Here is a 27,138-nt window from a genome sequence, read left to right on the forward strand (position 1 = left end):
ATAGTTTATTAATCCTAGCTGAATTTTAAAAATACTGTTTAAATCAATGATACACTTTCATTTAACATGTTAAGCGCCCAGCCTTTTTTGTCTTTGGGACAGAAAGTATAGTGTCAGTCACCGGTGACTGACGGTGTTAAGGACTAGAGGCCCAGTGCATGAAATTTGTGCACAGGTAGGGTCCCTCGGCCTGGCCTGAGATCAGGGACGATTGGGGCCTTCCTTCAGCTGGGGCCTTCCTTCCCATGGCTGCCGGCTGCTGGCTAGGGCCTTCCTTCATTCCGCGCTGCCCCCTGGTGGTCAGTGCACGTCATAGCGAGGGATTGAACTCCCAGTCTCCCGGTCAAACTCCCGAGGGGACACTTTACATACTAGCCTTTTACATATATAGAAGAAGATAGATAATTTCTTAAAGAAATTTCCATACATTCTTTTAAAAGCAAGTTTTAAATTTTTTTAACTGATACATTGTGTGTGTGTACATAGGTGATAAATGTTACTTTGTGATAAATGACTTTCTTCTCTTACAAAACACACAAAAGGTGATCTCTGTTCAGGATCTATAACTTACAGGATGGATTCTGAGCTTTTCAATACCACTTTTACTTTCTTTATATTTTTTCTATAATTGCTAAATATCCTCTAATGAGTACATATTGTTCTAGTTTTAGAAAACAGGCTAATTGTTGACATAAACTTGCAGAGATGGCTCTCCCAAAATTCAGACTCAGAGAACCAATTTTAATGCTTTGTGGTCCTATATGACCTGGTCTCTGCCTCACCCTCCCTTTGCTTTACTATGCTCCAGCTGAACAGCCCTGATTCTGTTTCTCATACATGCAACGCTGTTTCCCCAGCAGTGACCTGTCCTGTCTGCCTGGAATGCTGGTACCCCGGTTCTTCACATGAGTTACTCCTGCTTCTTCCTCAGGTCATTCAGGTGTCAGTTCAACAGGCTCATTTAAAAGCCTTGCCACTTCTTTATTTTCTTCATATCATTTACCTCTATTGTAATTCCTTCTGTTTTTGCATTTGTTTTCTGTCTTTCCTATCAGACTGTAAGCTTTGTGAGAGCAAGAACATGGCTCTGGAACAGTGAATACTATTTTTTAAACCTTGTGACTACTGTTTCCTAGCATTTTAAGTTCTTAAAATCCCTGCTTTTCCCTCTGAATTAACGTGAAACTAAAAGGCATCTGGTAGAGATGCTTACCATTTAGTTATGACCAAAACCTTTTCCATTTGTTAATTGCTTTTCCTCATCTGCTGATTAACTGTTGACTGTACAGGCACAATCCTCTGGCTGAGCCAACATACAACTTTCTCTGTCCTTCAGAATTGTTTCCATTGCAGAAAAACAGATCCCATCCCAAATCTGGCATTTACCATGTTTTCTCTTTGAAGCTTTAAAAATAAATTTAGTTTCTGTTGTAATTATGTGTCTGTCCCTATCAACATACTTTCAATACTATCTTTTGTATTGCACTTACTTGGCATGATATGGTTAATCATGTTTGTGAGCATTCTAGACTAAAATGACTTCCTCTGAGAGCTGATGCCATCTTTTGGTAGGAAAAATGACTGCACCTTTGCCCAGTGACAGGTTTGTTCTCAACTATGAAAGTTCACAGACAGAAAATTTTGATCTTGAAGCTGTGGAACCTTCTAAAAAAGGTTGTTCCACAGCTTGATAGAAATGTCCCTCAAGAAAATCTAAAAATCACACATGTTTCTGGTATATATATTTTTGGTATGCTTCCTGAACATACTTGTCAGATAGGCAGGTGGCCAGGTCTGAGAGAATAGAAGAGTTTTGTGGTACAAGCAGAGCTGAGTGAAGTTGAACTGGGAGGCAGTTTCGCAGGGCCAGATGACCCAAGAATAAACTGACCACTGGGGTCTGCTTTTTTGGAGGCCTAGACCTTTCAAATGGGCAAATACTGTAAGTATACTGCTAGGAACAAAGTAGTACATTTATAGTGGCCTTTGCCAACATAATTATAAAATAATCACCCAAAGCACTCATGTCTACAAAGGGACTGCAATCTAGGGTCCCAAAAAACTGGTGTTATAAATGTAATTTTAAAATTTATTTAAGGTCTAGGAGATACCTATAATTGATTTCAGATCCCAGAGTAAGGGTAGTACTTTATAAAACTTCCATTTCAACATATTAAAAACAAATTGTTCTCATTCTAATTTTCTCCTCTAATTCTATTTCTATAGAGTTAAAATGAAAGGTTTATGGAAAGAAAATGAAGAGAAAGGAGAATGTGAGATGTCATTTTTGATAATGGTTTCCTCTAATCTATTTGGTGCTCAGAATAGAATTTGGTAAATGATGACTTACTCTAATTGGCTTGGAGATTTAATTAGAATAATTAGGTATGATTTTTGTCAAATGTGATAGGTCAATACATTTCAGTATCAATGTAGTGATTTGCTACAAATAACTATCTTTTAGATTTTATTCTTATATTTTCTTAACTTATAAAAACCTCATAAAGTGATTTAGAAATTAGTGTCAATTTATTCTTTCATTATCCAAGAAACACTTTGCAAACTTTAAGATCTAGACTGCCTTAGCCAGTTTGGCTCAGTGGATAGACCACCAGCCTGCAGACCAAAGGGTTCCAGGTTCAATTCTGGTCAAGGGCACATACTTTGGTTGTAGGCTCCTCCTTGGCCTGGGCCCTGGTTGGGGTTCATGCAGGAGGCAACCAATCGATGTGTTTCTCTAACATCGATGTTTTTTTCTGCCTTTCCCTCTCTTTTCCACTCTCTCTAATAATCAATGGAAAAATCTCCTCAAGTGAGGATTAACAAACAAACAAAAGATTTAGATATAATATTATCCTGTGTCAATTATGCTTAAGTGTTTAGATATTGAGGTGATTTACCCATCTTATTTACCTCCCCAAATATGTAATTAAATTCTTCCTTTCCTGGCAAAATTGATTGCCTAATTTTGTTTCTGATTAAATAGGGTAAAATTATTTGGGAAATGAATGAATATCATCGCTTTGGAAAGACCAAGAGTAGCTTTATAGGCAGTCACATACATGAGTGACACTGTCATTCTTTCCTTTTTTAGAATAAATGAAACTTTTTCCCTCTCTTGACTCATTCTAAAAATGTGTTGTTGCTGTAACTGGTTTGGCTCAGTGGATAGAGCGTCGGACTGCGGACTGAGGGGTCCCAGGTTCGATTCTGGTCAGGGGCATGTGCCTTGGTTGTGGGCACATCCCCAGTGGGAGGTGTGCGGGAGGCAGCTGATCGGTGTTTCTCTCTCATCGATGTTTCTAGCTCTCTATCTCGCTCCCTTCCTCTCTGTAAAAAAATCAATAAAATATATTTTTAAAAAATGTGTTGTCATAATGTGTTAAGATCATAGGCAGTTTGATGAAACTGGAAGTCTTTATGAACATTTTTAATCAAAATAGAATAACCATTGAGATACATGCCAAAAAAAACCCAGAAGTCAATATATGCTAATCAGGACAGTACCTTTTCATGGAAATTTCTAGACATGCTCTTACAAATGACTTTTTTCAATTCTTTTCAATTCTCGATAACTATCAATTTGCCTCTATTACACTATCACCTTTCTTTGAGTTCCATCTGTAGATGTTCTCTAATAATATGGAAAGAGGCAGCTCAGTTACACTGGAAATACATCTCCAGTCTACAAAAACATTTCAGGATGGACCACTCTTGAGGTTTCTTCTAGCAGCACATTCTCCCTACTGTATGTCGATTTTCTTGTAGCCCCTCTCTCTGACCTTTGCCTATTTACTTTTCCTTAAATTTTAATTTTTATTTAGGGGAGCTGATTATTTCTTTGGGCTTTTTGTTTCTGGCTACTCACATGTTTAACATAAAATGTTCTTACCTTGCCATAGCTATTCCAACAACACAGCCCCCAACTATGGACCAAAATCCAATCCAGCCAGCATCTACCTGTTAAGAAAATGGCAGACACATTAAACATAAGATTATCACATTGCAATTTAGAAGGCTTGAAAAAAGTCCTCTTTAATCAATATTAATAGCTACACAACAACAAATCTAGGAAATGCCATTAAAGAAAATGAATCAAATGAAAGGATTTATGTGTGACTAAGTAATACAAATGTATCTCAGTAAATATGTCTTCCATTAACTTATCAGTGTCATACCTTATAATTAATGTCACAACAAATTTTTAAAAATATATTCTACATGCCTAGCTTTATAATAGGAACTCTTAAGAAAACAGGAAAAGGACAAAAGATGGTCACTGACAGAAAAAAAGTTCAAAAATAGCCAACATGCCCTAACCAGTTTGGCTCAGTGGATAGAGCATCAGCCTGTGGACTAAAGGGTCCCAGGTTCAATTCCAGTTAAGGGCATGTACCTTGATTGAGGGCACATCCCCAGTCGGGGGTATGCAGGAGGCAGCTGATCAATGTTTCTCTCTCATCGATGTTTCTAACTCTCTATCCCTTTTCCTTTCTCTCTGTAAAAAATCAATAAAATATATTTTTAAAAAAATAGCCAACACAAAGGCAACTACTAGGAAATAACTGAGTGTTAAACACCTAGCAACAACTAAAAATGTATTTAACAGAACACAAAAGGGGCGGGGGGACAATGTAGGTTTGAGGGTTGAGCACCTGGAGAGACTGAATAGAGCAAGAGAATTTGAGTTGAGTTTCAATTGTATAGCTCAGTCAGTTCTTGAGAAAACATTTCTGGCCCTGCCATGTACTAGCTCTGTGACCCTGGGAAAAATGTTATTACATCTTCTTACCTATAAAATAGACTAAATGAGATAATTTATGTATAGGTCTTAGATCAGTGGTTGGCACAGAGGAAATGCTCATCATTACCTCATGATGACAGTTAGAGCTGTCATCATTACCTGATGATGCTTCTCCATCTACCTGATGTCTTAATCGCTTTCCTACCTTCACGGACAAACTTATTCAGAGCAATCTACAAATGCTGCCTTTATTTGCTCATCATGCCTGTATCTTTAACTCTTATTATGACTTGGCTTCTGTCTCAACTCACACTCTAAGTTTCAGCTTTCTCACTAGGTAGGTGGGGATGATAAAGAATTTTTTTTTTGGAGAATTAAATAAACTAATAAATGTAAAGTGCTTGGTACATGTTAGTTGTTGTTACACTGAAATCCTTGTGTCCCTAACAATACAGATGCAGTCTGTCTCCTCTTTCCCTTTCCCACATCCACCACACTTGCTTATCTTATTTCCTACTCTAGACTCCTGTAATAGCATCTGGAATGGTCTCCACAATCTACTCCTTACATCCTGCCAGAACAATTATCCCGATCATTCCCCTTCGTTTCTCAGAAACAGTTCCTGGATTTCCTTGTGGTTACTGGGAGAAGTCCAAATCTAACTGGCATTTGAGAGCTGCCCATACTAACTTCAACATTTTATTTTTTCTAGTCATATTTTTCATTACACCTGTGTCAGAAATGTTCAGCTGTCCACCAAAACATATTATTTTCTTCTGCCTGGGCATTTGGCTAGATTACACGTCCCAACCCCCATTCATTTCCATGTGACCACGTGACTAAGTTCTCATTACTGGAAGGGGCCAGACTGAGGTGTGCCATCTCTGGGCTAGAACCTGGAACACAGTTATATGCCTCCTCCATGCTTTCTTTCCCTTCTGCCAGCTGGAATCCAGATGTGGTCACCCAGCTTCACCCATGACTATAAAGACAAGGTCTTAGGAGACAAAGAGCTGCAAAGTGGAAGCAACCCAGGTCTCTAAATAAGAGTGAGGAAAATACCTGTCCAAACTGTAGACAACTGTCCTACATTACCAGGCAAGCTGTCCTAGATTGCTATGCGAATGACAAATGGATTTCTTCTTAAGTCTCAGAATTTTGAGATTCTGCTCCAAGTAATACAATACTTTTACACAAGTCCTTTGTTGTGCCAGTGTTTGGTGCCAAAACAAAGAAAAACTCTCTCTGGAAAAAAGAGAACACCCTGAAGCTTAAATTCTCTCTACATTTTTTTTATACTATTGGTTTTTGGAGCAAGAGAATTCTCTGTTCTGCAGAATTGCCCCTCTCATTGCATCCATCATCTAAGGCCCAGATAATGCTATCAGGCTCCCACTAACATTTCCATCTGTCCCCTAGGCGAGTGGGGTCCTGTACCAGGGCAAGAACCACCATGCTTCTGACCATACTGACCCTGGTCCTGTCAGGCTTTTGTAATTTTCTGCTTCCTTTGCTCATGATAATTGCTTTATTTAATAACATTCTACACAATAATTAAAATATTTTCTTTGTTTTGATCTGTTGCTTTCATTTAATTTTAAATTTCGCTTTACTTAATACCTGGTGTGATTTATGGTCTCTATACCTCTCAGAGTTTGTACAGAGGCAGATACTTGGAAGGATTTATAAGATGAAGCATAAGATGTTGCAAAATCAGTCCTTGCCTGTTTGGCTCAATATTTAGAATGTCAGCCCTGAAGGGTCGCAGGATCAATTCCTGGTCAAGGACACTCATCCTCCCTGCCTAGTTGGGGTGTGTGCAGGAGGCAACCAATCCATCTGTCTCTCTCACATCAAAGTTTCTCTCTGTCTCTGCCCCTCCCTTCCACTCTCTACAACTCAATGGAAAAATACCCCCTAGTGAAGATAAAAATGAAAAAGGATTTGCAGAATGAGAATCATTTAAATGAGTGCTACACTTTTCCTTCTTGAAAGTGAACATGCTTGAAATACCTGCCATCCAGAAAACAGGTTAGGAAATTAAGGCTTACTTCTTATGGTGAAGGTATACTAAGTAATCTGGATTAATATTCTGGTTGAGAACTAGGAAATCTGGAAGGAAATCTATCTGATGGCATCAGAGAGCCAAGAAGGTAATACATAATTATGGAAACACTAGAGGCCCAGTGCATCCCTCTCGCAATCCAGGACTGTTGGCTCCTAACCACACACCTGCCTGCCTGCCTGATCACCTCTAACCACCCGCCTGCCTGCCTGATCACCCCTAACCACCTCTGACTGACTGCCTGATCGCCCCTAACCACTCACCTGCCTGCCTGATCGCCCCTAACCACTCACCTGTCTGCCTGATTGCCCCAACCACTCACCTGCCTGCCTGATTGCCCCTAACCACTCACCTGCCTGATCGCCCCTAACCACTTGCCTGCCTGCCTGATCATCCCTAACCACTTGCCTGCCTGCCTGCCTGATTAGCCCTAACCGCCTCTGCCTGCCTGCCTGATCATCCCTAACCACCTCTGACTGACTGCCTGATCACCCCTAACCACTTGCCTGCCTGCCTGATTAGCCCTAAGCTCCTCTGCCTGCCTGCCTGATCACCCCTAATCACTTGCCTGCCTGATAGCCCTAACCACTCACCTGTCTGCCTGATTGCCCCTAACCACTTGCCTGCCTGCCTGATCACCCCTAACCCTCTGCCTGCCTGATCGCCCCTAATCACTTGCCTGCCTGCCTGACTGCCCCTAACCACTTGCCTGCTTGCCTGATCGCCCCTAACCACTAGCTTGCCTGCCTGATCACCCCTAACTGCCTCTGCCTGCCTGCTTGATCACCCCTAACCACTCTGTCTTGGCCCCGCCACTGTGGCTTCGTCTGGAAGGACGTCCAGAATGATGTCCAGAAGATCGTTCGGCTATCCAGTCCAATTAGCATATTATGCTTTTATTATTATGTAGAATGGGAAGGAAACTCAGATACACCTGGTACTTGGTGACACTCTTCCCTTAGGGGTGGGGTGTCTGCTGATTTTAGAAAAAGTGGCTAAGGGGCTGAGAAGTTATCAACAGCCTTATTGACATAAGGGGGGAAAAATGAATTTGAGGCTTATTGTGGGGTGAGTGGCCTTGTGAAAAATCCCAGGCTTTAGTTGGGGGCTCTGAAGGACTATACTTAAGAGTACTGTGACCTGAAAACTATATTTTGAGGGACTGAAGCCCAGCTATAAATAATCCCTATTTCTGGAACTAGATTAAATGATCTCTAGACTCCTGCAAGAAAAATATAAGTTCTTTTTGGACAAAAATAACATCATCTTGGAGCTTAAATTATCTCTACAACTTTTCATAATGCTACTATGTCTAGCACTCAGTCAAAAATAGTAGAACATGTAAGGAGATTAGAAAACATCAATGAATACCACAAATATAAAAATACCCACAGGGGATCCAGAAAAGGGAATTATGAGATGCAGACTTTAAATAACTATTTTTAAAAGTTTAAAAAATAAAAGATAAGCTCAAGCATTTTATAGAAAGTTGGAAACTACAAAAAAGTACCCAAATTTTATAAGTTAAAAATATAATTGAAATCGGTAACCCTTAGATAAGTTTAATAGCATATTAGACTGAAAACTAAAATTGGATTTGGAAGAAAGGCTAGATAAAATATCCAGTCTGAAGCAAAGGAATACAAAAGGATGAAAAACTCAGAATTGAGAGTAAGAGACTTAGGAAATACAATATGAAGGTATAACATATATAGTTAGAGTTCCTAAAGGTGAAATTAGAAAAAATTTAGCATAGCCCAGCCATCATGGCTCAGTGGTTGAGAGAGAATCATTGATCGGCTGCCTCCTGCACTCCCCACCCTGGTGATGGAGCCCACAACCCAGGTATGTTCCCTAACCGGGAATCAAACTGTGGCCTCCTGGTAATTTTTGAAATTACCAATGACAACACCTTCAAAAAATATCAAATACCGGGGAATAAATCTAACAAATATACAGATGACATCTTTGCAGAAAATTATAAAGCATCATTCAGAGACATTATGGCCTAAGTAAATGAAGAGAAATACAATGAGCATAGCTTGGAAGACTCAGTATTATAAATAAGTTAATTCTCAAGCTGATCTATTGATTCAAAAATATTTCATCAAAATCTGAATAAAAAAGAGTATTATTCTATCAGATACCAAAACTTGTAATATGAGAATACTTCAGACAATTTGGTATTGGCACAAAGACAGACAAATAGACTAGAGGTTGACACACATAGACTAAAGATGACACAAAAACTGTATACAAGAGGAAGGAATGGATGGCATCAAGGATAGAGGGAAAAAATGATTTAGAAACACATTCATGCACACGAGGGCACTTCATTATGACAAAGATGACACTAGAGACAACGGGAAAGCATGATGTTTTCAAAGACTGATATTAGGTTAATGGATATTTATTTATATTGGGGGAAAATAAACTCCTAACTATAACAAGCACAAAATTCCATCCCAGGTTTAAATATGACAGGCATAACGATAAAGCTTTTAGAACAGCAATGTCCAATAGAACTTTCCATGATGATGAAAATGTAATATATCTGCACTGTTCAAGATGGTAGCCACAAGTTACAAGTGGCTATTAAGCACTTGAAAAGTATCACTGAAGAAGTGAATTTTTAATTTTTATTTTATTTCAACTGATTTAAATTTAACAGGCACATGTTGCTAGTGGCTACTATACTTTCAGGTCTACGAGATTAACAAGGGGAATATGTTTATGAACTTGGAGCAAAGATTTCTCTCTCTCTTTTACATTACAGTCTCTGTCTGCTAGATCCAATGTCAGGACTATCTCCAAGTTGGTTTCTACTGACTACTTTTCTTTTCACTTTTCTTTTTACTTTTATTTTTAAAATATGGGTCACATTTTCCTGTTTCTTTGTATGTCTAATGTTTTGGTGTGGTATCTTTTTTTTTTAATTGTAAAGTATATGTCATGGAAAATACAATATAAAGATTCCGAACTCTTTCAGTTCAGCTACTAAATGATCACTTTGCACTTGGGTAGGCTTGATTTTGTGCTTCATTATAGCAGAGAAGTAGAAACCAAGGTGAGAGGACTCAATTGCCTCCTCTGCAGATTTTCGTTGGGGCCTGGTTTTAGGCTTTGTTTCTGGGTTTAAGTAGGCTAGGTCTTACTCTCTCTCGGGCAGAGTCCTATATTCTGGTGTCTCAGCAGAAGCCCAAGATGTTAATGAGGTCTCTCCACTCTGGCAGAGCCCGAACTCCGAGAGCCCAGTACTGCTCACCCTCTACTGTATTTATTCTACTTTCAACCCTGTAACAGTCTCTCTGTTAAACCTCTGGTAGCTTTGCCCTTTACATGTGCAACACATTTCTCACTTGCTGAGGACCCCACACCACCAAAGAAATGGCTACTTTTAAATACATGAGATATCCTTATCCTGAGACTAGAGAGAAAGTGAGAAATTAGATGTAGGAATAGCCATATATTTGATGATGGGATCTTAATCTTCATAAAGCATAAAGCAAGAATGTAAAGGATAGAGTCAACAAAACTAAGATTTTCCTTCTTTATTTTTCTGTTTAGTAGCATCATTAATAACACCCAAATAAGTGTGAAATTCATGGCTTTTTCCAGGAAGAAAATAAATATTGTTTATAAGTATTTCACATGGACCTTGCTTTTGCAATAATGGTATGGACTATTGTTTTATCCAGGCCTTGAAGCTAAAACCAAGAACATGTAGACAACAGTTATCATTTAAATGAACTAAAAATACCTTCAAATATAAAGATAAAATGCTTACTTGGCTGACATGCACTGGTGTTAAAATTAAGTCCAGAACTCCAGACCAGCCAGCAAATACACCGAGCGGTATGGCATATGCTAAAGCAATCATCAAAAATCTCACATTGCTGTGAAAGAGAAGTGAAAAATATTATTGCAGATTCAAACTCTAGAATTTAAACTTACTCATGAAAACAGTCATTTGAAAATTAGAACATCAGAATCAGAAATAAAAAATAGTTGTCAGTTCGTTAATAAAAATCAAAGTTCTTTAAATTTTTTATTTTAATAAGAATAGTCTTTTTTGTTCATATTGTTTAAAATTGTCAATGTTTATTACATCAATGAATTACCAACATTATTTCATAGAATGACGTAGGTAGGTTCAATTTAACAAAAGCTCTATTTAAAAGGATAAATTACTGTTGCTTAAGTGGGTACTGGACTTATCAGGTGATCACTTTATAAGTTATATAAATGTCTAATCACTATGTTGTATGCCTGAAACTAATATAATATATCAACTGTAGGTGAAAGATAAACACGTCAAATGTTAAAAAAATTATACTTTCTCCTCGAACAAGTTAGAAAAAAAGATTAAAAACAAATGTATAATTTGCTAGTTTTATCATTTTCAGAAAGTCGTTTTCATTTTTGTTTTATTATTATTTGTTTTACTATTATTTTTTAGATAATTATTTAATAGGCAATACAATTCAAATGGCTCACAACCAAACAGGGAAAAAAATATGGGGAAAATATCTCCCTCTGTTCCCTCTTCCCCTCTTCCCACAATTCTCAATGTTATCACTTTCTTTGGTAACTTCCCAGAAATATTACAAAACATACAAAATATATATTTCCCCCAATCTTTTTACATAAATGATAGCATAGTACAACCATTTGCTGAATTTTACTTTTTCAATTTAAGTCTTAAAGCTCTTCCATAGTCAATACATACAGAGCTTCCTCATTCTTTCTCATAGCTACATAGTATCCCATTATGTTGGTATATCATAATTTATTTATCCAGCTCCATACTGTAATATAGACATACAATTTTACATTTTATATAATATGTAGTTTACTATTTTTGTATATGTACATATAACATAACTTTATTCCTTTGCTCTTCCTGTTAGAAGAAGGAAGCATCATTTATGAAGTAGTCTTGTAAAACCAAAACCAAAGCAAAAGCAAAACCTTGAGTTAGAACATAGCTCTGACTACAATTTACAGGAAATACAAAGAACAGAGAAACATGGCAAATTACACCATAAGGAAGCAATCCTCAAAACCTAGACCCTGGAGACAAAAGAGTTGGCTCCTCAACAAAGAAATTACAAGGGTGAGAGAGAGAGAGAGAGAGAGGAAAGGAAACCTAATGGATTTGAGCCAAATGCAGTATGTGAACCTAATTTGGGTCCTGATCCAAACAAATTGTTAAAAAAATTTTATGACATTTATGACAATTGGAAATATAAACTATGATGTCATATTAGTAAACTATTTTTTAAAAGATTTTAGGTGTGATAATGGTACTATATGTTAAAGTGTCCCTATCTTTTTAACATATATTACACATATTGAAATATTTATGGATGAAATGACTTGTCATCTGGGATTTGCTTCATGATACAGGAATGGGGGAAGTAGGTCAAGTAGAGCTGAAATAATATTAGCTATAAAAAGGCAACTGTTGATATTGGGTAATGGGGACATGGAAGTTGAACTATTCTACCTTTGGATATTTCTATAAATTCCCCAAATGAAGTTATTTTTTTTTTTTAAATATCTTACCATGTTTAGTGAAAAGAGTAAAAAAGAATGAGATACACAGACAGATACACATTAAATGCATTTGAAAGGTGGCCTGGGCAAGGGAAGGGGAGAGGAATGAAAGCGGGAAATATAAATAAAAGAATGAACAAGTAAATAAATGAGTAAATGTGTTCATCTGTCCTGAAGTAAAGAACATGTTCAACTCAACTCTCCACCCTTGAAGTTTGAAAGGCAAAACAACCACCACCGTCATCGAACATTAAACCAACACATAAAGGGAGAGAAATGTTTACATTAGGTTACACAGTTTAAATGCATATTAAGAGATGAGAATGGTATGAATAGTACAAAAAAATTGTGGTGGAAACCTTAGCACATAACCATTCCCTTCACCACCTACCCCAGATAATGCAATTAGTCTAGAAAAAGAAAACAATTATTCCAATGAATCCAGGAAATAATAAAGTAACCAGGGTTTCTTTGAACGACCAGAGAAAATTTAAATTACATTGGTAGGCTAGGGGAATACAGCATGGCAGGCCCAAAGAACTCCCCTGAGGAAGCTCTGTATGTACTGACTATGGTGAGCCAAAAGTAGAAGCAAGCAATTCTGCAGAGTAAACAGTCGAATATGGGAGAGACAAAGGAATGTTAACATTAATGAAAATGATTTTTTTAAAATAAAGAAAAAAAATCTTATATTTCATGGTTTACACAGAAAATAAAGATCTTGACTCTGGGGCAATTAGAAGCAAACAGAGGATAGTCAGAGTGATAATTTTAAGTTGTTTTCCCTTCTCAGAACAATCTTTTATGTAACTTCTTTCATTAAAATCAATCCTTCAATGACCCCACATTTCCCACAGAATAGTCCAAAATTACTAATATGGCATAATATGACCCTAATCTACCTTTGTGACCTACCCATATATATGTACATATAGATAGACTGAAACTCTCACAAAAGATATGTATCATTACTATAAATGATTCAATAATATTATTCTATTTTATTCTACTTTTTTAAAAAAAAAAAAAAGTAAAGATGGTCAACCTTCTTTCATTAGTTGGCTGTGAACCAAACTTGAAAAATAATGTTACATAGCTATGCTAACATGGTAGTCACAAGCCAGATGTGGCTATGAAACACTTGAAATGTGGCTAGTGCAACTTTAGAACTAATTTTAAATGCAACTTTTTTTTTTTTTTTTGGTAGAACTACAATTCACTTTAACTGCTGCACTGGGTAAGATATTGTAGTGTGCATGTTGTAGTATGTGTTGCTTCTAGTATTATAACCTGTCACTGACCTTCTTGGTGTCAGTGAACTAACTCAATTCTAAATATTTTTTACGTAATAACATTGTAATTTGCTTATCTAAATGTTTTATAGAGAAAAATATGAGACTGGAATAAAATATGTTGCAAATTTCATAATGAATAGCAATTGCAACTTGCTGCAGCAGAGCAAAATGATGTCTGCTGTGTAAAACAAATTTTAAGATAATTAAGTGGATAATATTAAGAGACATGTTCAACAAATACACAATGAATTTTATTAAGAAGTTTCCACGAAAGTGAAGTGAAAGATCTTCAATTAAGGCCCAAACAATTGTCTGTAGAATATAAGACCTTTGAAATAATATCACAGATGCAATGATTCCAAGCTTAAAAAATTGCAGGTGCATATTTTTAACTTTAGATAAAATAGTGCAATATGGGAGACACTGCTCAATTGTTAATATAACAAAATTTAAATGCAGACCAAGTATTTCTAATGAAAATCTAGCATCTGAATTGAGATATGCTGTAAGTAAAATATACACCGAATTCCAAAGATTTTGTATGAATAAGAGAGTATAAAATACTTCATTAAGATTTTTTAGTATGGATTACATGTTAAAATAATATTTTAGATATACTGGCTTAAGTAAAATATGCTACTAAAATTAATTTTTACCTATTTATTTTAATCTTTTTAAATGCAACTACTAGAAAATTCTAAATTATCTATTATGTGGCTCATATTATAATCCTGCTAGAGGCCCGGTGCACGAAATTCGTGAGGGTAGGGTCCGTAGGCCTGGCCGGCGATCAGGGCCTGCCGGGGCCTTCCTTCCCCTGGCTGCTGGCTGTGGGCCAGGGCCTTCCTTTGTTCCATGTTGCCCCCTGGTGGTCAGCACACATCATAGCGAGCAGTAGAACTCCTGGCCGGTTGAACTCCCGAGGGGACAATTTGCATATTAGCCTTATTATATAGAATTAGGTAATATTACTGTGGACAAAAAGACATAGTTTTTGACCACAGGGTCTTATCATCTGGTGGGAGAGGAGGACTAGAAAAGAAAGAACCAACCAGAGAGAGTTGCTAATGAATCACTAAAAACTTATTATAACAAACTGGGGGAATACTTCAAAAGATAAGTTCTAATGGTCCAACTGCAAATCATAATCACCAGTGATGGTCTATATATCCAAAGAATCGAGTTCAGTACTATAGCATTTGAGCCTTCAAGGGCAGAATTTAATCTAATTACAGTTAAATTATACCAATAAAATAAAATATTAAATTTCTCAAAGTATGATCCTACTGGAGGCATATAAATAAGCACTATGTATTTTATTCACTTGTTATTTTAATGTGTATGGAGAAATACAAAATGGCCCGACTGGTGTGGCTCAGTGGTTGAGCGTCAACCTATGAACCAGGAGGTCACGGTTCGATTCCCGGACAGGGCACATGTCAGGTTGCTGTTTCTCTCTCTCTCCTTCTCCCTTCCTCTCTGAAATCAATAAAAATATATTTTTTTTAAAAAAAGAAATACAAAATGAATAAAAAGAATTTACATAATAGGAAAAATATAATAAACACATAAAATCCATGATTTCACAGATACTATTATGTGATATGGCTCCTTATAAAAGAAATCACTTAAAGATTTAATTTTTAAAATGTTAAATAAATAACAATAGAGATAGAGAAGGGAAAAATTATGGAGGTTTTTGTTTTGGGCAACTTTTTAAGATAGATTTCTGATAGGAAGTCCCATTAAAGTATTTAATCCATTTTTTTTTATCAATTATTTACAAGCTGATTAATAGATTGCTGAAAAATTACTATTTTAAATTATCTTAATTAAATGTGAAATTCTTTTTAAAGGTGCTAGTCAAAACCACTCAGTAATTCTAAGTACATTTACCTTAATAATCTACAAAAGCTCCGCCGATAACTCAGTCGCTGGCTAGCTGCAGCAACACTGGGAGGAAGGGGAGGACGGGGTGGGAAATAAGCGAGAGTTGCAGAAAATATTAAGCAGACCACTCCAAATTCTGAAAAAAATAAAAAAATAAAAAATAAAATGTTAACTAGATGACACAAACAGTTCAACATTTCAATTATTACTTATCTAACAAATATTTATTGAGCATCAACTAAGCACTAGGCATATGAAAATAGGCGAAATATAGTACCTAACCAAAATAGCTCAGTCTTGTGAAAAACATAGTATGTCAAGATAAACATTTCAGCAGGTCATAGGTAAGAAGTCCTTCTGTAAGCAATGAAGTATGGTGGTACTATGGTGCACTATACAGACAAAAAGACTGAGGCAGTAAGCAAAGGTTGCTCTATGGAGAAAAAGGAGGGGGGCTGGGTGGAGGGGGGCAAAGAGGGAGGAAGGGGGAACATCTGTAACAGTGTCAACAACAGCAAACATTTTCCTCATCCCCCCAAAATACCACCTTTCCCATTAGCAGTGACTCCACTCCCCACCCTCATCCTCCCCAGCTTGTGGAAACTGCTAATCTATTTTCTATCCCAGTGGCTTTGCCTTTTCTGAATATTTCATATAAAAATATAGATACAATGAAAAAGAAACCCACAGTATTGAACTGTAAGAGATTTTGAAGCAGGTCTGGGATGGTTGTCTAATATGCATGGGCCTCATAAATAAAAAATATGAGAAAATATGTAAGACGAGATCAGGAGGTTTGGTTGATCAATGATATGATATTCTGATGTAGGACAGACTCAATTTACAGGCTATATGGGAAATTTGAACAGAACAGGAAAGCATACAAAATAAGAAACCAAGAGACAGAAAGTAAAATTTATAAACACAAGACTAGCTACTGCAGAATATTAAACAATCAGAATTAAAATGAATATTGCAACAATCTTAGTGTGGCATTATCACAGGAGGAAAGGTTCCTAGCTGTCCCGATTATTCCCTCCAGAGATTTGTCTCCTAGAAGTCCCACCTTTTGTTAGCTGTGCTTCATTTAGTAGAAATGTCTGGAAGCCTTAAAGTATATACCTGTCTATGCTATCAATTAACTTGGAATTTGAATGAATCACTTACTCTTTCTGGGCCAATAAAGGGTTTGGGTTAAGTGATTTCCAGGGACCTTTCAGTAGGATAATTCTAATTCTAGGGTTATATTCTTTGCAAAAAATACAACATTCTTATGACACTTAGCCACAGATAATATCTTTATTCTTTGTCAATCTGAGAAGCAACTAAAGTTAATGAATTGTTTTAATTTACAGTTTTTATTTATTAGTAACAATGAATGAGCATCTATTATAATAAAAGCATAATTGCTAATTAGACCAGGATCAAGGATCCAGGCCACTGCGGCACCATGGCTGCGAGGGAGGGAACTAGGCAGCCACCATGGCTGTGAAGGCCTACTCTTGCACGAATTTCGTGCATGGGGCCTCTAGTCTTCTATATGCTTATTGGTCACTTGTATTTTTTCTACTGTGGTTGCCTTGTTCATATTCTTTGCCCATGTTCCTTCTGGCATTTTTGTAAACAACTTGAGATATAATTCACATAATATACAATTATAAACATGACTAGCTACTGCAGAATATTAAACAATCAGAATTAAAATGAATATTGCAACAATCTTAGTTTGGCATTATCACAGGAGGGAAGGTTCCTAGCTATCCCGATTATTCCCTCCAGAGATCTGCACTTTTAAAGTGCACAATTAAATGGTTTTTAGTATATTCACAATTGTGCAACCATTACCTTAATCAATTTTAGAACTGCTTCATCATCCCAAAAAAGAAACTCTGTATTCATTACCTGCACAAATATCCCAGGCCTAGGTTACCATTAATCTACTTTCATTATCTATGGATGAATATTATGGACATTTCTTATAAACAAAATCATATAATTTGGGGGTTTTTGTGACTGGCTTCTTTCACTGGCATGTTTTCAGGGTTCATCTATGTTGGAGCATATATCAATACTTTATTATTTTTTTACCAAGTAATATTCCACTGAGTAGATATACCACATTCTTAATCCATGTAATTGACAGACATTTTGGACTGTTTCTACATTTAGGTCATCATGAATAATACTACTATGAACATTCATGTACAATTTCTTGCACAGATGTGTTTTCATCTCACTTGGGTATATACCTAGAAATGAAACTGCTGGGTCATATGGCAATTTCTGTTTAACATTTTGAGGAATTACCAAAATGTTTCCAAAGTGGCATTTTATATTTCTACTAGAAGCCTGGTGCACAAAATTTGTGCACTCGGGGGAGGGGAGGTGGTCCCTCTGCCCGGCCTGTGCCCTCTCGCAGTCCAGGATCCCTTAGGGGATGTCCAACTGACAGCTTAGCACTGCCTCAGAGGCAGGAATGGTTCCCGCCACCACTGCTGTGCTTGCCAGCCTTGAGCCTGGCTACTGGCTGAGTGGCACTCCCCCATGGGATTGCACTGACCACCAGGGGGCAGCTCCTGCATTGAGCGTCTGCCCCCTGGTAGTCAGTGCGCATCACAGTGACCAGTCGTTCTGCTGTTTGGTTGATTTGCATTTTAGCCTTTTATTATATAGGACTAGCAATGTATAAGGGTTCCAATGTATAATTTCCCCACTTTCTCACCAACACTTATTTTCAATTTGATTGATTAAAGCCACCCTATTGGGTGTGAAGTTTATCTCATTATCGCTTTCATTTGCATTTTCCCAATGACTAATGACAGTGAGCTTTTTTTTCAGGTGCTTCTTGGCCATTTATATATTTTCTTTAGAGAAATGTCTATTCAGTCCTTTGCCCATTTTTTAATTGGGTTGTTTAACTCTCTGTTGTTGAATTGTAAGTTTTAAAAAATATATTCTGGTTAAAAGTTCCTTTTCAGATATGTAATTTGAAACTATTTTCTTCCATTTTATGGATTGTCTTCTCAGTTTGTAGAAGGTGTCCTTTGAAGCACAAAAGTTTTAACTTCGATGAAATCCAATTTACATATTTTTTTCTTTTGTCATTTGTGCTTTTGGTATCCTTTAAAAAAGGCTTTGCCTAACCCAAGGACATGAAGATTTACTCCTATCTCGTCTTATATAAGTTAATTGTTTTAGCTCTCACATTTTAAGTCCATGATCCATTTTGAGTTCATTTGTGTATGGTGTAAGGAAGGGGATCAAATGGATTCTTTTGCATGTGGATATCCAGTTATTCTAGTACTGTTCATTGAAAAGACTTTTCTTTCCCCTATTGAATTGTCTTGGCACCCTTGTGAAAAGTCAATTGCACATAAATTATGCAGTAGTTTAATTTTTGGAATCTTACTTCTGTTCCATTGACTTATATGTTTATCCTTATGCCAGTACAATCCTGTTTTGATTGGCATAGCTTTGCAGTAACTTGAAATTGGGAAGTGAGAGTTCTCCAACTTTGTTCTTTTTCAAGATTGTTTTGGCTATTCTAAGTCCCTTGAATTTCCATATAAACTTTAGAATCAGCTTGTCAGTTTTTGCAACAAAAGCAGCCAAATATTATTTGGGCTTGCACTGAATTTGTAAATAAATTTGGGGATATTAGCATCTTCACAACACTAAATTTTCTCATGGATTCTCTTTTCATTTCTTTAGGTCTTCTTTAATTTTTTCCAACAGTGTTCTGTAGTCTTTCAGAGTGCAAGTTTTACCGTATTTTGTTAAACTTATTCATAAATATTTTATTCTTTTTGAGGCTATTGTAAATTGCATTGTTTTCCTAATTTCATGTTTGGATTATTCATTGCTAATGTACAGAAATACAATTGATCTTTATATATAGTAACTTGCATCCTAAAACTTTTTTTTAGAATAAACTTGTTCATTCTTACTGAACTTGTTTTTCAGATAAATATGTTTATGGATTACAGAGAATTTTCTACATTCAAGATCATTTTCAAAAGAGATAGCTTTGTTTTTTCCTTTCTGATCTAAAATGCATTTTATTTCATTTTCTCCGTGATCCTGGTTAGAACTTCCAACACAATGTTAAGTAGACATAGCAAGAGTAGACATACTTATCTTGTTCCTGATCTCCAGGTAAATGCATTCAGTCTTTGACCAATAACTATGATCTTATCTGTGGATTTTTCATATATGTCCTTTATAGATGGTGCAAAAATAGACATCCTTGTCTTATTTCTGATCTCAGGGGGAATGCATTCAGTCTTTGACCAATAACTATGATCTTATTTGTGGGTTTTTCATACATGCCCTTTATTAGGTTGAGAGAGCTCCTGTATCTATTTCTGATTTGTTGAGTGTTTTTATCTTGAAAGTGTTGGATCTGTCAAATGCTTTTTTTTTCCTCATCTTTTAAGATGATCACATGGTTTTGCTCCTTTATTCTACTGATATGGCATATTACATTAGTTGAGTTTTGAATGTTCAAACAACCTTGCATTCCAGAAATAAATCCTATTTGGTCATGGTATATAATCCTTTGTGTATGTTGCTGGATTTCGTTTGCTAGTATTTTTTTCAGGACTATGGTTCTACATACCTAAGAGATATTGGTCTATTAGTCTATATTTCACTTATGATGTGTTTGTCTGGAATAATTCAGTGTAAGAGTCATTAATGTTTTAAGGTAGCAATTCTAGCAAATGTTTTTAATGGAATGAAGGGTTTGGGATAATATTTCAGGAAGGCAGATTGGAAAATATAAAAGCAATGAAGAAATAACTAGGAAGCTTTGAGTAGGTTATCTGCTATATCCAAAAGTGCCTAAAATCAAATCATTTGAAGATAAAATCATTGCTTACATTTTCAATGAAAAGAATGATATAACTGAAATGAAGTCTAAATTTGTTTCACCTGCTTTGTGTTTTATTTATTTACTTATTTAATTTTACAATTCAAATTTGTTTCTTTAATAGGAGTAAGGTGGGTTAAATGCTTTATATGCTGCCACTATTTCTGTTTTCACTTTTATTCCCTTCAAACCATATTTGGAAATGTAAATCTCACCATGTAATTCTCTTGCATAAAATTCTTCAGAGTATGGCCACTGCTGAAAATGTGGTGAATTTCAAACCCTTTAGTCCTGTTTACAAGGCTTACAGGGCCTGGCTTACCTCTCTAGCTTCATCTACTCTCACCACACCTAAGCTACTATGGGCTTTAAGTTGCTTGAATGTAGCACTCTCTCTCCCCTTACTGGGCTTCTCTCTCTGGTTCTCTCTCTCTGGTATATTCTTCCTCCTGCCCACTGTACTTGGCTAACTCTCTGCCATCCCTCAGTTTCCAACTTAGATGCTATATCTCTGGGAAGCTCTACTTGACCTCCAAAATCTGGGTTAGGTGTTCCACTTCTCAGCTCTTAGAACAAGTGTAGGCCTTTGGTTATAGTACTTACTACCCTCTTTAACAACTGTTTGCTTTCCTGCTTGTATCCTTTGCGACACTACAAGTTCTATGAGAAGAGGAACCATGTTTACCTCAGTGCCTAGCACAGTGAAAGATATATAGGAATGTAAAATATAGCTGTCAAATTAATAAGTGAATAAATTAATTCAAAGTTTATTATAATCTGGTCCCTTACCTTTCCAGTCTCATTTTCTGCCACTTGCTATCGACACCTAAACACAAATACTGAATCTACTGTAGACATACCAAGTTACGTGCAGTTCCCGCCTCCAAGGCAGCACTCCTAAGCAAGCAGGCAGACATCCCCCGAGGGGTCCTGGACTGTGAGAGGGTGCAGGCCGGGCTGAGGGACCCTCCCCCCCCAGTGCCTGAATGTCGTGCACCAGGCCTCTAGTATTATAAAACAAAGAAAGCACATATATGCATATGTATATATTAGCCCTCTTAAGTATTTCATAAGTGACCTGTTACACAAAAGCAGAGTGAAGATGACTGGGATAAAAGACAAAGTATAACAGGAAGGAAATAAACTTCAAAATACCTGCATATAATACAGTCTCTATACGGTCTTTAATGTGGGCCCTGCTATTCTCGGATGCAAGAAGAGGTGATGTGCCATTGGGAGCTGGAACAAAAAGCGGTCCAACTAAAAATGCACATGCTCCACCGAGATAACTGAGCATGGACGCGATAGCTGTGGCAGTGGCTCGTTCATCTGCAGAAAACCACGTTGTGGACAGGAATGGAGCTGCATTCATTACGGTTGGGCCTGCCAATCCATTTAAAAGCTGTCCTCCATGGATTAGTCTGGAATTAAACAAATTAAAAGGCTGTGAGGTAGGTAAAGCAGGCATTTTCTAGACAAGACAGTAGCCAAACAGCAGTTAACTAGGGCAATAAGAATACATATCTGTAAATAATATCCCACACCTGAAGGGTAAAGAATATTGACTCTCTCTGAGGAAGGTTAAATACAGTAATAGTTATCCCTTATTCATTTCACAAACATTTACTGAAGCCTATGATTTGTGCAACACACCAAACTAAAGACTTCCAAACAATATTGTTTCATTTGTTATAACACTATGTGGGAGCTATTATTATCCCCATTTATTGAGATGTGAGAGCTTCACGTAGAAAGAATAAGAAACTTGCCCACGTGCTAACAGGCAAAGCTGAGATTTAAGTCTGACTCCAAAACCCATACTCATAAAGAGACCTAGCAAGTGCTACCAGCCTACAAATGAAACAGTTATTTAATGAGCTCCACATTTCATTCCTACTCTGTACCAAGCGACAGAATTATAAAAACAGAAAAAGTTACCACAGTACCTTCTAATAGAAGAGGAATTAGTGGAGGAATCAGATGACGTGATGTGCAACTAACTAGCTGAATGGCACTGGGTAATGTACCTTTGTGAGATTCCCTTTCTTCTCCCATAAAATGAGGGGTTAAGTTGCATAAGCAGGTACTAAGCACCTGTTAGGTTAAGGGACTGTAATCACAGGATCACTAGGTCCCTTCTGGTTCTAGTTCTCTGACTCACATGACTTGTAAGGGTTGGTGAAGAATAGTTTCTTGCTTCCATTCCACTTGTTCTCTTGCCCACCTTTTCTCAGCATTCTAGTCAATGCTTCATTCTGTTCTTTGCTGAGCAAACCCTTTCGCAACATTTCTTTACCCATCCCCAACATTCACATTCACATTCATGAATAGCCTTGAAGAAGAAAAGAAGCCAGAAGTCCAAAAAGGAGATGAGTCCACTTTTTCTGTCTTAAAGGTAAAGGGCAGGGACAGTATATGTGACATATACATGATAATAACTACTTTTTTTTTGCTTGTTTTGTTTTTTAATCACCATATGGGCATCAAATCCTCTTTATAAAGAATTACCACCTTAAGTTACTTACTTAAAGGTTTCTGAATGCAGAAAGAATAAACAGGTATACGAAAGAGAGGTAGGGCCTTAATGTAGAAGCATAAGTGAGTGGGAGGTAAAATATGTGAATTAGGTCTGCTGACATCTTTGTAAATGTTGGAAAAATTATTTGAAGGCAAATGGATTCACATGTCATTATTAAATTAAACAATTAAGGACATTTTAAAATCTTCTTGTGTAAGGGGAACTATTTTCTAGATGACAAAAACAATTTAGTGTTTATAAATTGAATGCCTCCTCCAAAAGTCAGTGGATCCCAAGCTGTCACACAGCAATTTCATCATAAAAGTATTCTTGAAACAATGTCACTAAGTGGTTTTAATCATGACTCTCTTAATCATGACTCGTGATGGCGCAACAATCAGACAGCACAGGATGGCTCATACAGGTAACTGCTTTGATATTTAATACTTTTAATAAGGTGTTCCTGAAAGACTCATCTCATCAGGAAAGGGGAGGAGCGGAAGAAGTACATTTTATGAGTCCTAAAAATGTTAAGAATAGAAGGAGAATAAGGAAGAAACAACCCATTAAAAAGACAAAACAAACACAAAAAAAAAGACAAAACAGTATGAATCCTCAAAGTTAAGGTTAAAACTAAAGTTATTGCGATGGCTTAACATTTTGGCACTCTTCTGTGGAATCATGAATTGACTATTTTCCAAATAGCAAACCTAAGAGTCAGAACATGTGAGCTTGCGACAATGTAAGGATCATCCAAATCCAGTTTACTCAATTCTCATATCAGAGTATTCCTCACTATAGTGTGGTACATGTGCTCAAGTAGAAACCAAAGCAGGTATGATACTAGGGGCATTCAATCTCTAAGGTCACTGAACTTGGTAGGGGGGGGGGAGGGGGGTGAGCCTAGAACAGTGTTGGCGAACCTATGACACGCGTGTTAGAGGTGACATGCGAACTCATTTTTTTTGGTTGATTTTTCTTTGTTAAATGGCACTTAAATATATAAAATAAATATCAAAAATATAAGTCTTTGTTTTACTATGGTTGCAAATATCAAAAAACTCCTATATGTGACACGGCACCAGAGTTAAGTTAGGGTTTTTCAAAACGCTGACACGCTGAGCTCAAAAGGTTCTCCATCACTGATCTAGAACATATGTGTATTATCACACTGAAAAGTCATCTTGAATTAAAACATGCTGATTTGGTACTTTAAAATTACTCAAATTTAAATAATTATGTGTTTTGTATTAAAAGTCATCACACACAGACACATCCCTCACAAATGAGCTCAGTAGAACTGGGACCTCAGTAGAACAGGATCTTGGGGTTACTCTCTGAATTCATGGGAAACCTGGCAAGGAAACCCAATTCCATTCTTACCAGCATCTTTAAGTTTTCCTGCTCCTTCTCACACTAGTATCCCAGAGCCCCTCAGGGCTTGGTAGTTACTAATATAACTGGTTATAAGCACTGTTGTCCTGGTAACCATAATATAACACTAACTTGTATTATCAAGAATTTTATGTTTGCCTGACAGTATTTTCTGCTACCTACCATTAACTAATTCTATTTTATAAATTGTTTCTAAATATATATTTAAAAATAAAATTCAGTTTTATATATAAAATCTAGTTTCTCATAAAATAGTAATGCAAAATTAGAGGCATGCTTTCTGGAAAAATGCTGGCCATAAGACATAATAAAATCTATAAACTTCACAATGACAATGAAGAAGATGAATAATTTTAAATTATTCATTATAAGCTGTGTTGTTAACTCATTCAACAAACATACTGAGTATTCACTGCATATTGGGGTAGGTATTGTGATAGGCTATGTATACTGGAACATAAAGGTAAAAAGGTAAAGCCCCGCCCTTAAGAATCGCTGAAAGTAGTTGAAGCCCTGTACCAGGAATATAAAGGAAAGTAAGGCAATGATTAGTCCTACCCCTAATGCTGTGGGCCTCTGATGAGAGTACCAGTGGAGGTCCCTGTGTGTCCTCCTCCTCCTCTGACCTCTGGCTCTGATCTATAGCACCAAGGGCTTCACAGGTATGCACATGACCAGCTCCATCCAAGCACCATCTATCCCCTTCAAACAGCTGTCCCTTGGGCATAGGGAACACGCACGATGCATGCAGTCTACTCTTGGAAGAACAGACCTGGGAAGGGGGCCCGTTGCAGGGATTTCTGGGGTCTGTGTAGTTAGATAGCGGTCGGCAGGGGTGAGGGGACACACACACATTTCACATTTCCTTGGCCCTACAGACTCCTCAGCTCATAGGGAATGGCAAAACTAAAGGAAAACCAGAGTGGGACACTTTCAAGCGTGGAGTCCAGGACAAGGACCCTTTGGCAGTGATGGCAACAAGAGTGCGGCTACAGAGGAGAGGGTGGTTTGGAGAAGTGGTCCTAGCCACACTATATGGCCAGGTGAATGACTGGATATTGGGGGGCGGGGGGAGGGAAGGCCTGCAACCATATCTCTGTAAAAATGTCCAGTAAGTTTTTTAAGATAGGTTAGAAGTTAAGGAAAGAGGTCTAAGCTAATAGATGTACATTGGGATTGGGAACAAAAACTGGAGAATACCAATATATATATATTTTCTTTTTTTAATCCTCACCAGAGGATATGCTAAGGAAGGGAAGGAAAGGGGACGGGAGGGGAGGGGAGGGGAGGGGAGGGGAGGGGAGGGGAGGGGAGGGGAGGGGAGGGAAGGAAAGAGAGAGAGAGAGAGAGAGAGAGAGAGAATCTCAACTGGCCATCCAATCGCCACCCCTGCCGTCCCACACCCACACACACACTCCCCTACTGGGAATCAAATCTGAAACCCAAGTATGTGCCCTGACCAGCAAGAGTCAAGAAAAAGGATTGAGAAGGGGCAATTATAGAGCCAGGAAAAAAATAAAAGGAAAGATGAACATTATAGCAACTGAGAAGAAAAGGGTATCAAGAAGATGAGAGTGAGTGGTTGATAGCATCAAAATTAACAGAGAGATAGTTTAACTGAAATGTGACCACTGGATTCGGCAACAAGGAGGTTATTCCTGATCTGAATAAAAGCAGTATGCTTCCTGAGGAAATGGAAATTTCAATTTAGACTATTCATACTTGTAGTTAGAAACAGATGCCAGAACAGAAGTTAGGTATATAAGCTTAGCAATGTGAAAAAGAAAAGCACCCGGCTTAAATGAACAGTCTGGGCTGAAAAGTCTCTCTGCCTTCATGAAATGAAAGATAAACGCACCTCATTATGATTGTCTTAATGCTTTCTAAGCACGCGTGGAAGAAGTTGGCTTTCAGAAATTAATACTTAGCGATCTGGGCTGACTGTTAAAAATAATGCAGATAAACAAAAGAGGAGTGATTCACAATCTCCAGTGAAGTGAAGCGAATCGTATAACCTAATGTCTATTTTTGTGTGTCATTACGTGCTTCAGTTTTGTTTTGCAAGTAACAGTTAAATTCCTTGTGGGTAAGGGCCATGGTTTCTGAATTCCCAGAGCGCTTCATGAAGAGCTGCGGCAGTGTGGACGCTCTCTAGGAATGCAGGGACTGATTCAAGTAGAGGCAGGTAGGGTCACTGAGATACATAGCTAACCTGCCCTTTAAAAATCTCAGTTACCTTTCCTGGCCAGCGTGGCTTAGTGGTTGAGCATGGACCTATGAACCAGGAGGTCATGGTTTCGAGTCAGAGCACATGCCTGGGTGGCGGACTCGATCCCCAGTGTGGGGCGTGCAGAAGGCAGCCAATCGATGATTCTCTCTCATCATTGATGTTTCTATCTCTCTCTCCCACTTCCTTCCTCTCTGAAATCAATAAAAATATATTTTTAAAAATCCCAGTTACCCAACACATGCATCATGTCAGTTGCACTTGTAGATTTTGAACGTTTCAAATTCAGCAATATGAAAAACAAGGTGATTAACAAATATTTGGAAATAAACCTTTTTAAAAAGACACTCAGGGTGGTAAAAGCAAGGCCAACACTTTAGTACTGTCCCAAGCACAGTGGACTTGGGAAGGATGAGAAGTTAAGAGTGTGAGGAGGCAGTTTTGTCTCCTGGGCAATAAGCTCTGCAGCAGAAAGGGAGCATCCTGGAAATTGACTAATTAATTCAAGGGGTGAACTCTTGCTTCCTCACCTGAAACTTCATGCCTGAAGAAAGAAGTAGGTGTATATTCAGAGT

The 27,138-nt window shown here is 37.4% G+C and overlaps 1 protein-coding gene across 1 annotated transcript in view; it reads right to left on the bottom strand.

Annotated features, from left to right (window-relative positions):
- SLC49A4 (solute carrier family 49 member 4) overlaps positions 1-27,138 on the bottom strand; it is a 72,080-nt gene that overhangs the window by 23,896 nt on the left and 21,046 nt on the right. The window contains exons 3-6 of the mRNA XM_081087253.1: positions 21,579-21,844; positions 15,560-15,689; positions 10,597-10,705; positions 3,893-3,960 (exon numbers count right to left, since the gene is read on the bottom strand). Of these exons, the coding sequence (XP_080943379.1) occupies positions 3,893-3,960; positions 10,597-10,705; positions 15,560-15,689; positions 21,579-21,844 (573 nt within the window). The remainder of the gene's footprint in view (positions 1-3,892; positions 3,961-10,596; positions 10,706-15,559; positions 15,690-21,578; positions 21,845-27,138) is intronic.

This window comes from Myotis nattereri (assembly GCF_964212035.1).
Source record: "Myotis nattereri genome assembly, chromosome: 3".
NCBI lineage: Eukaryota > Metazoa > Chordata > Mammalia > Chiroptera > Vespertilionidae > Myotis > Myotis nattereri.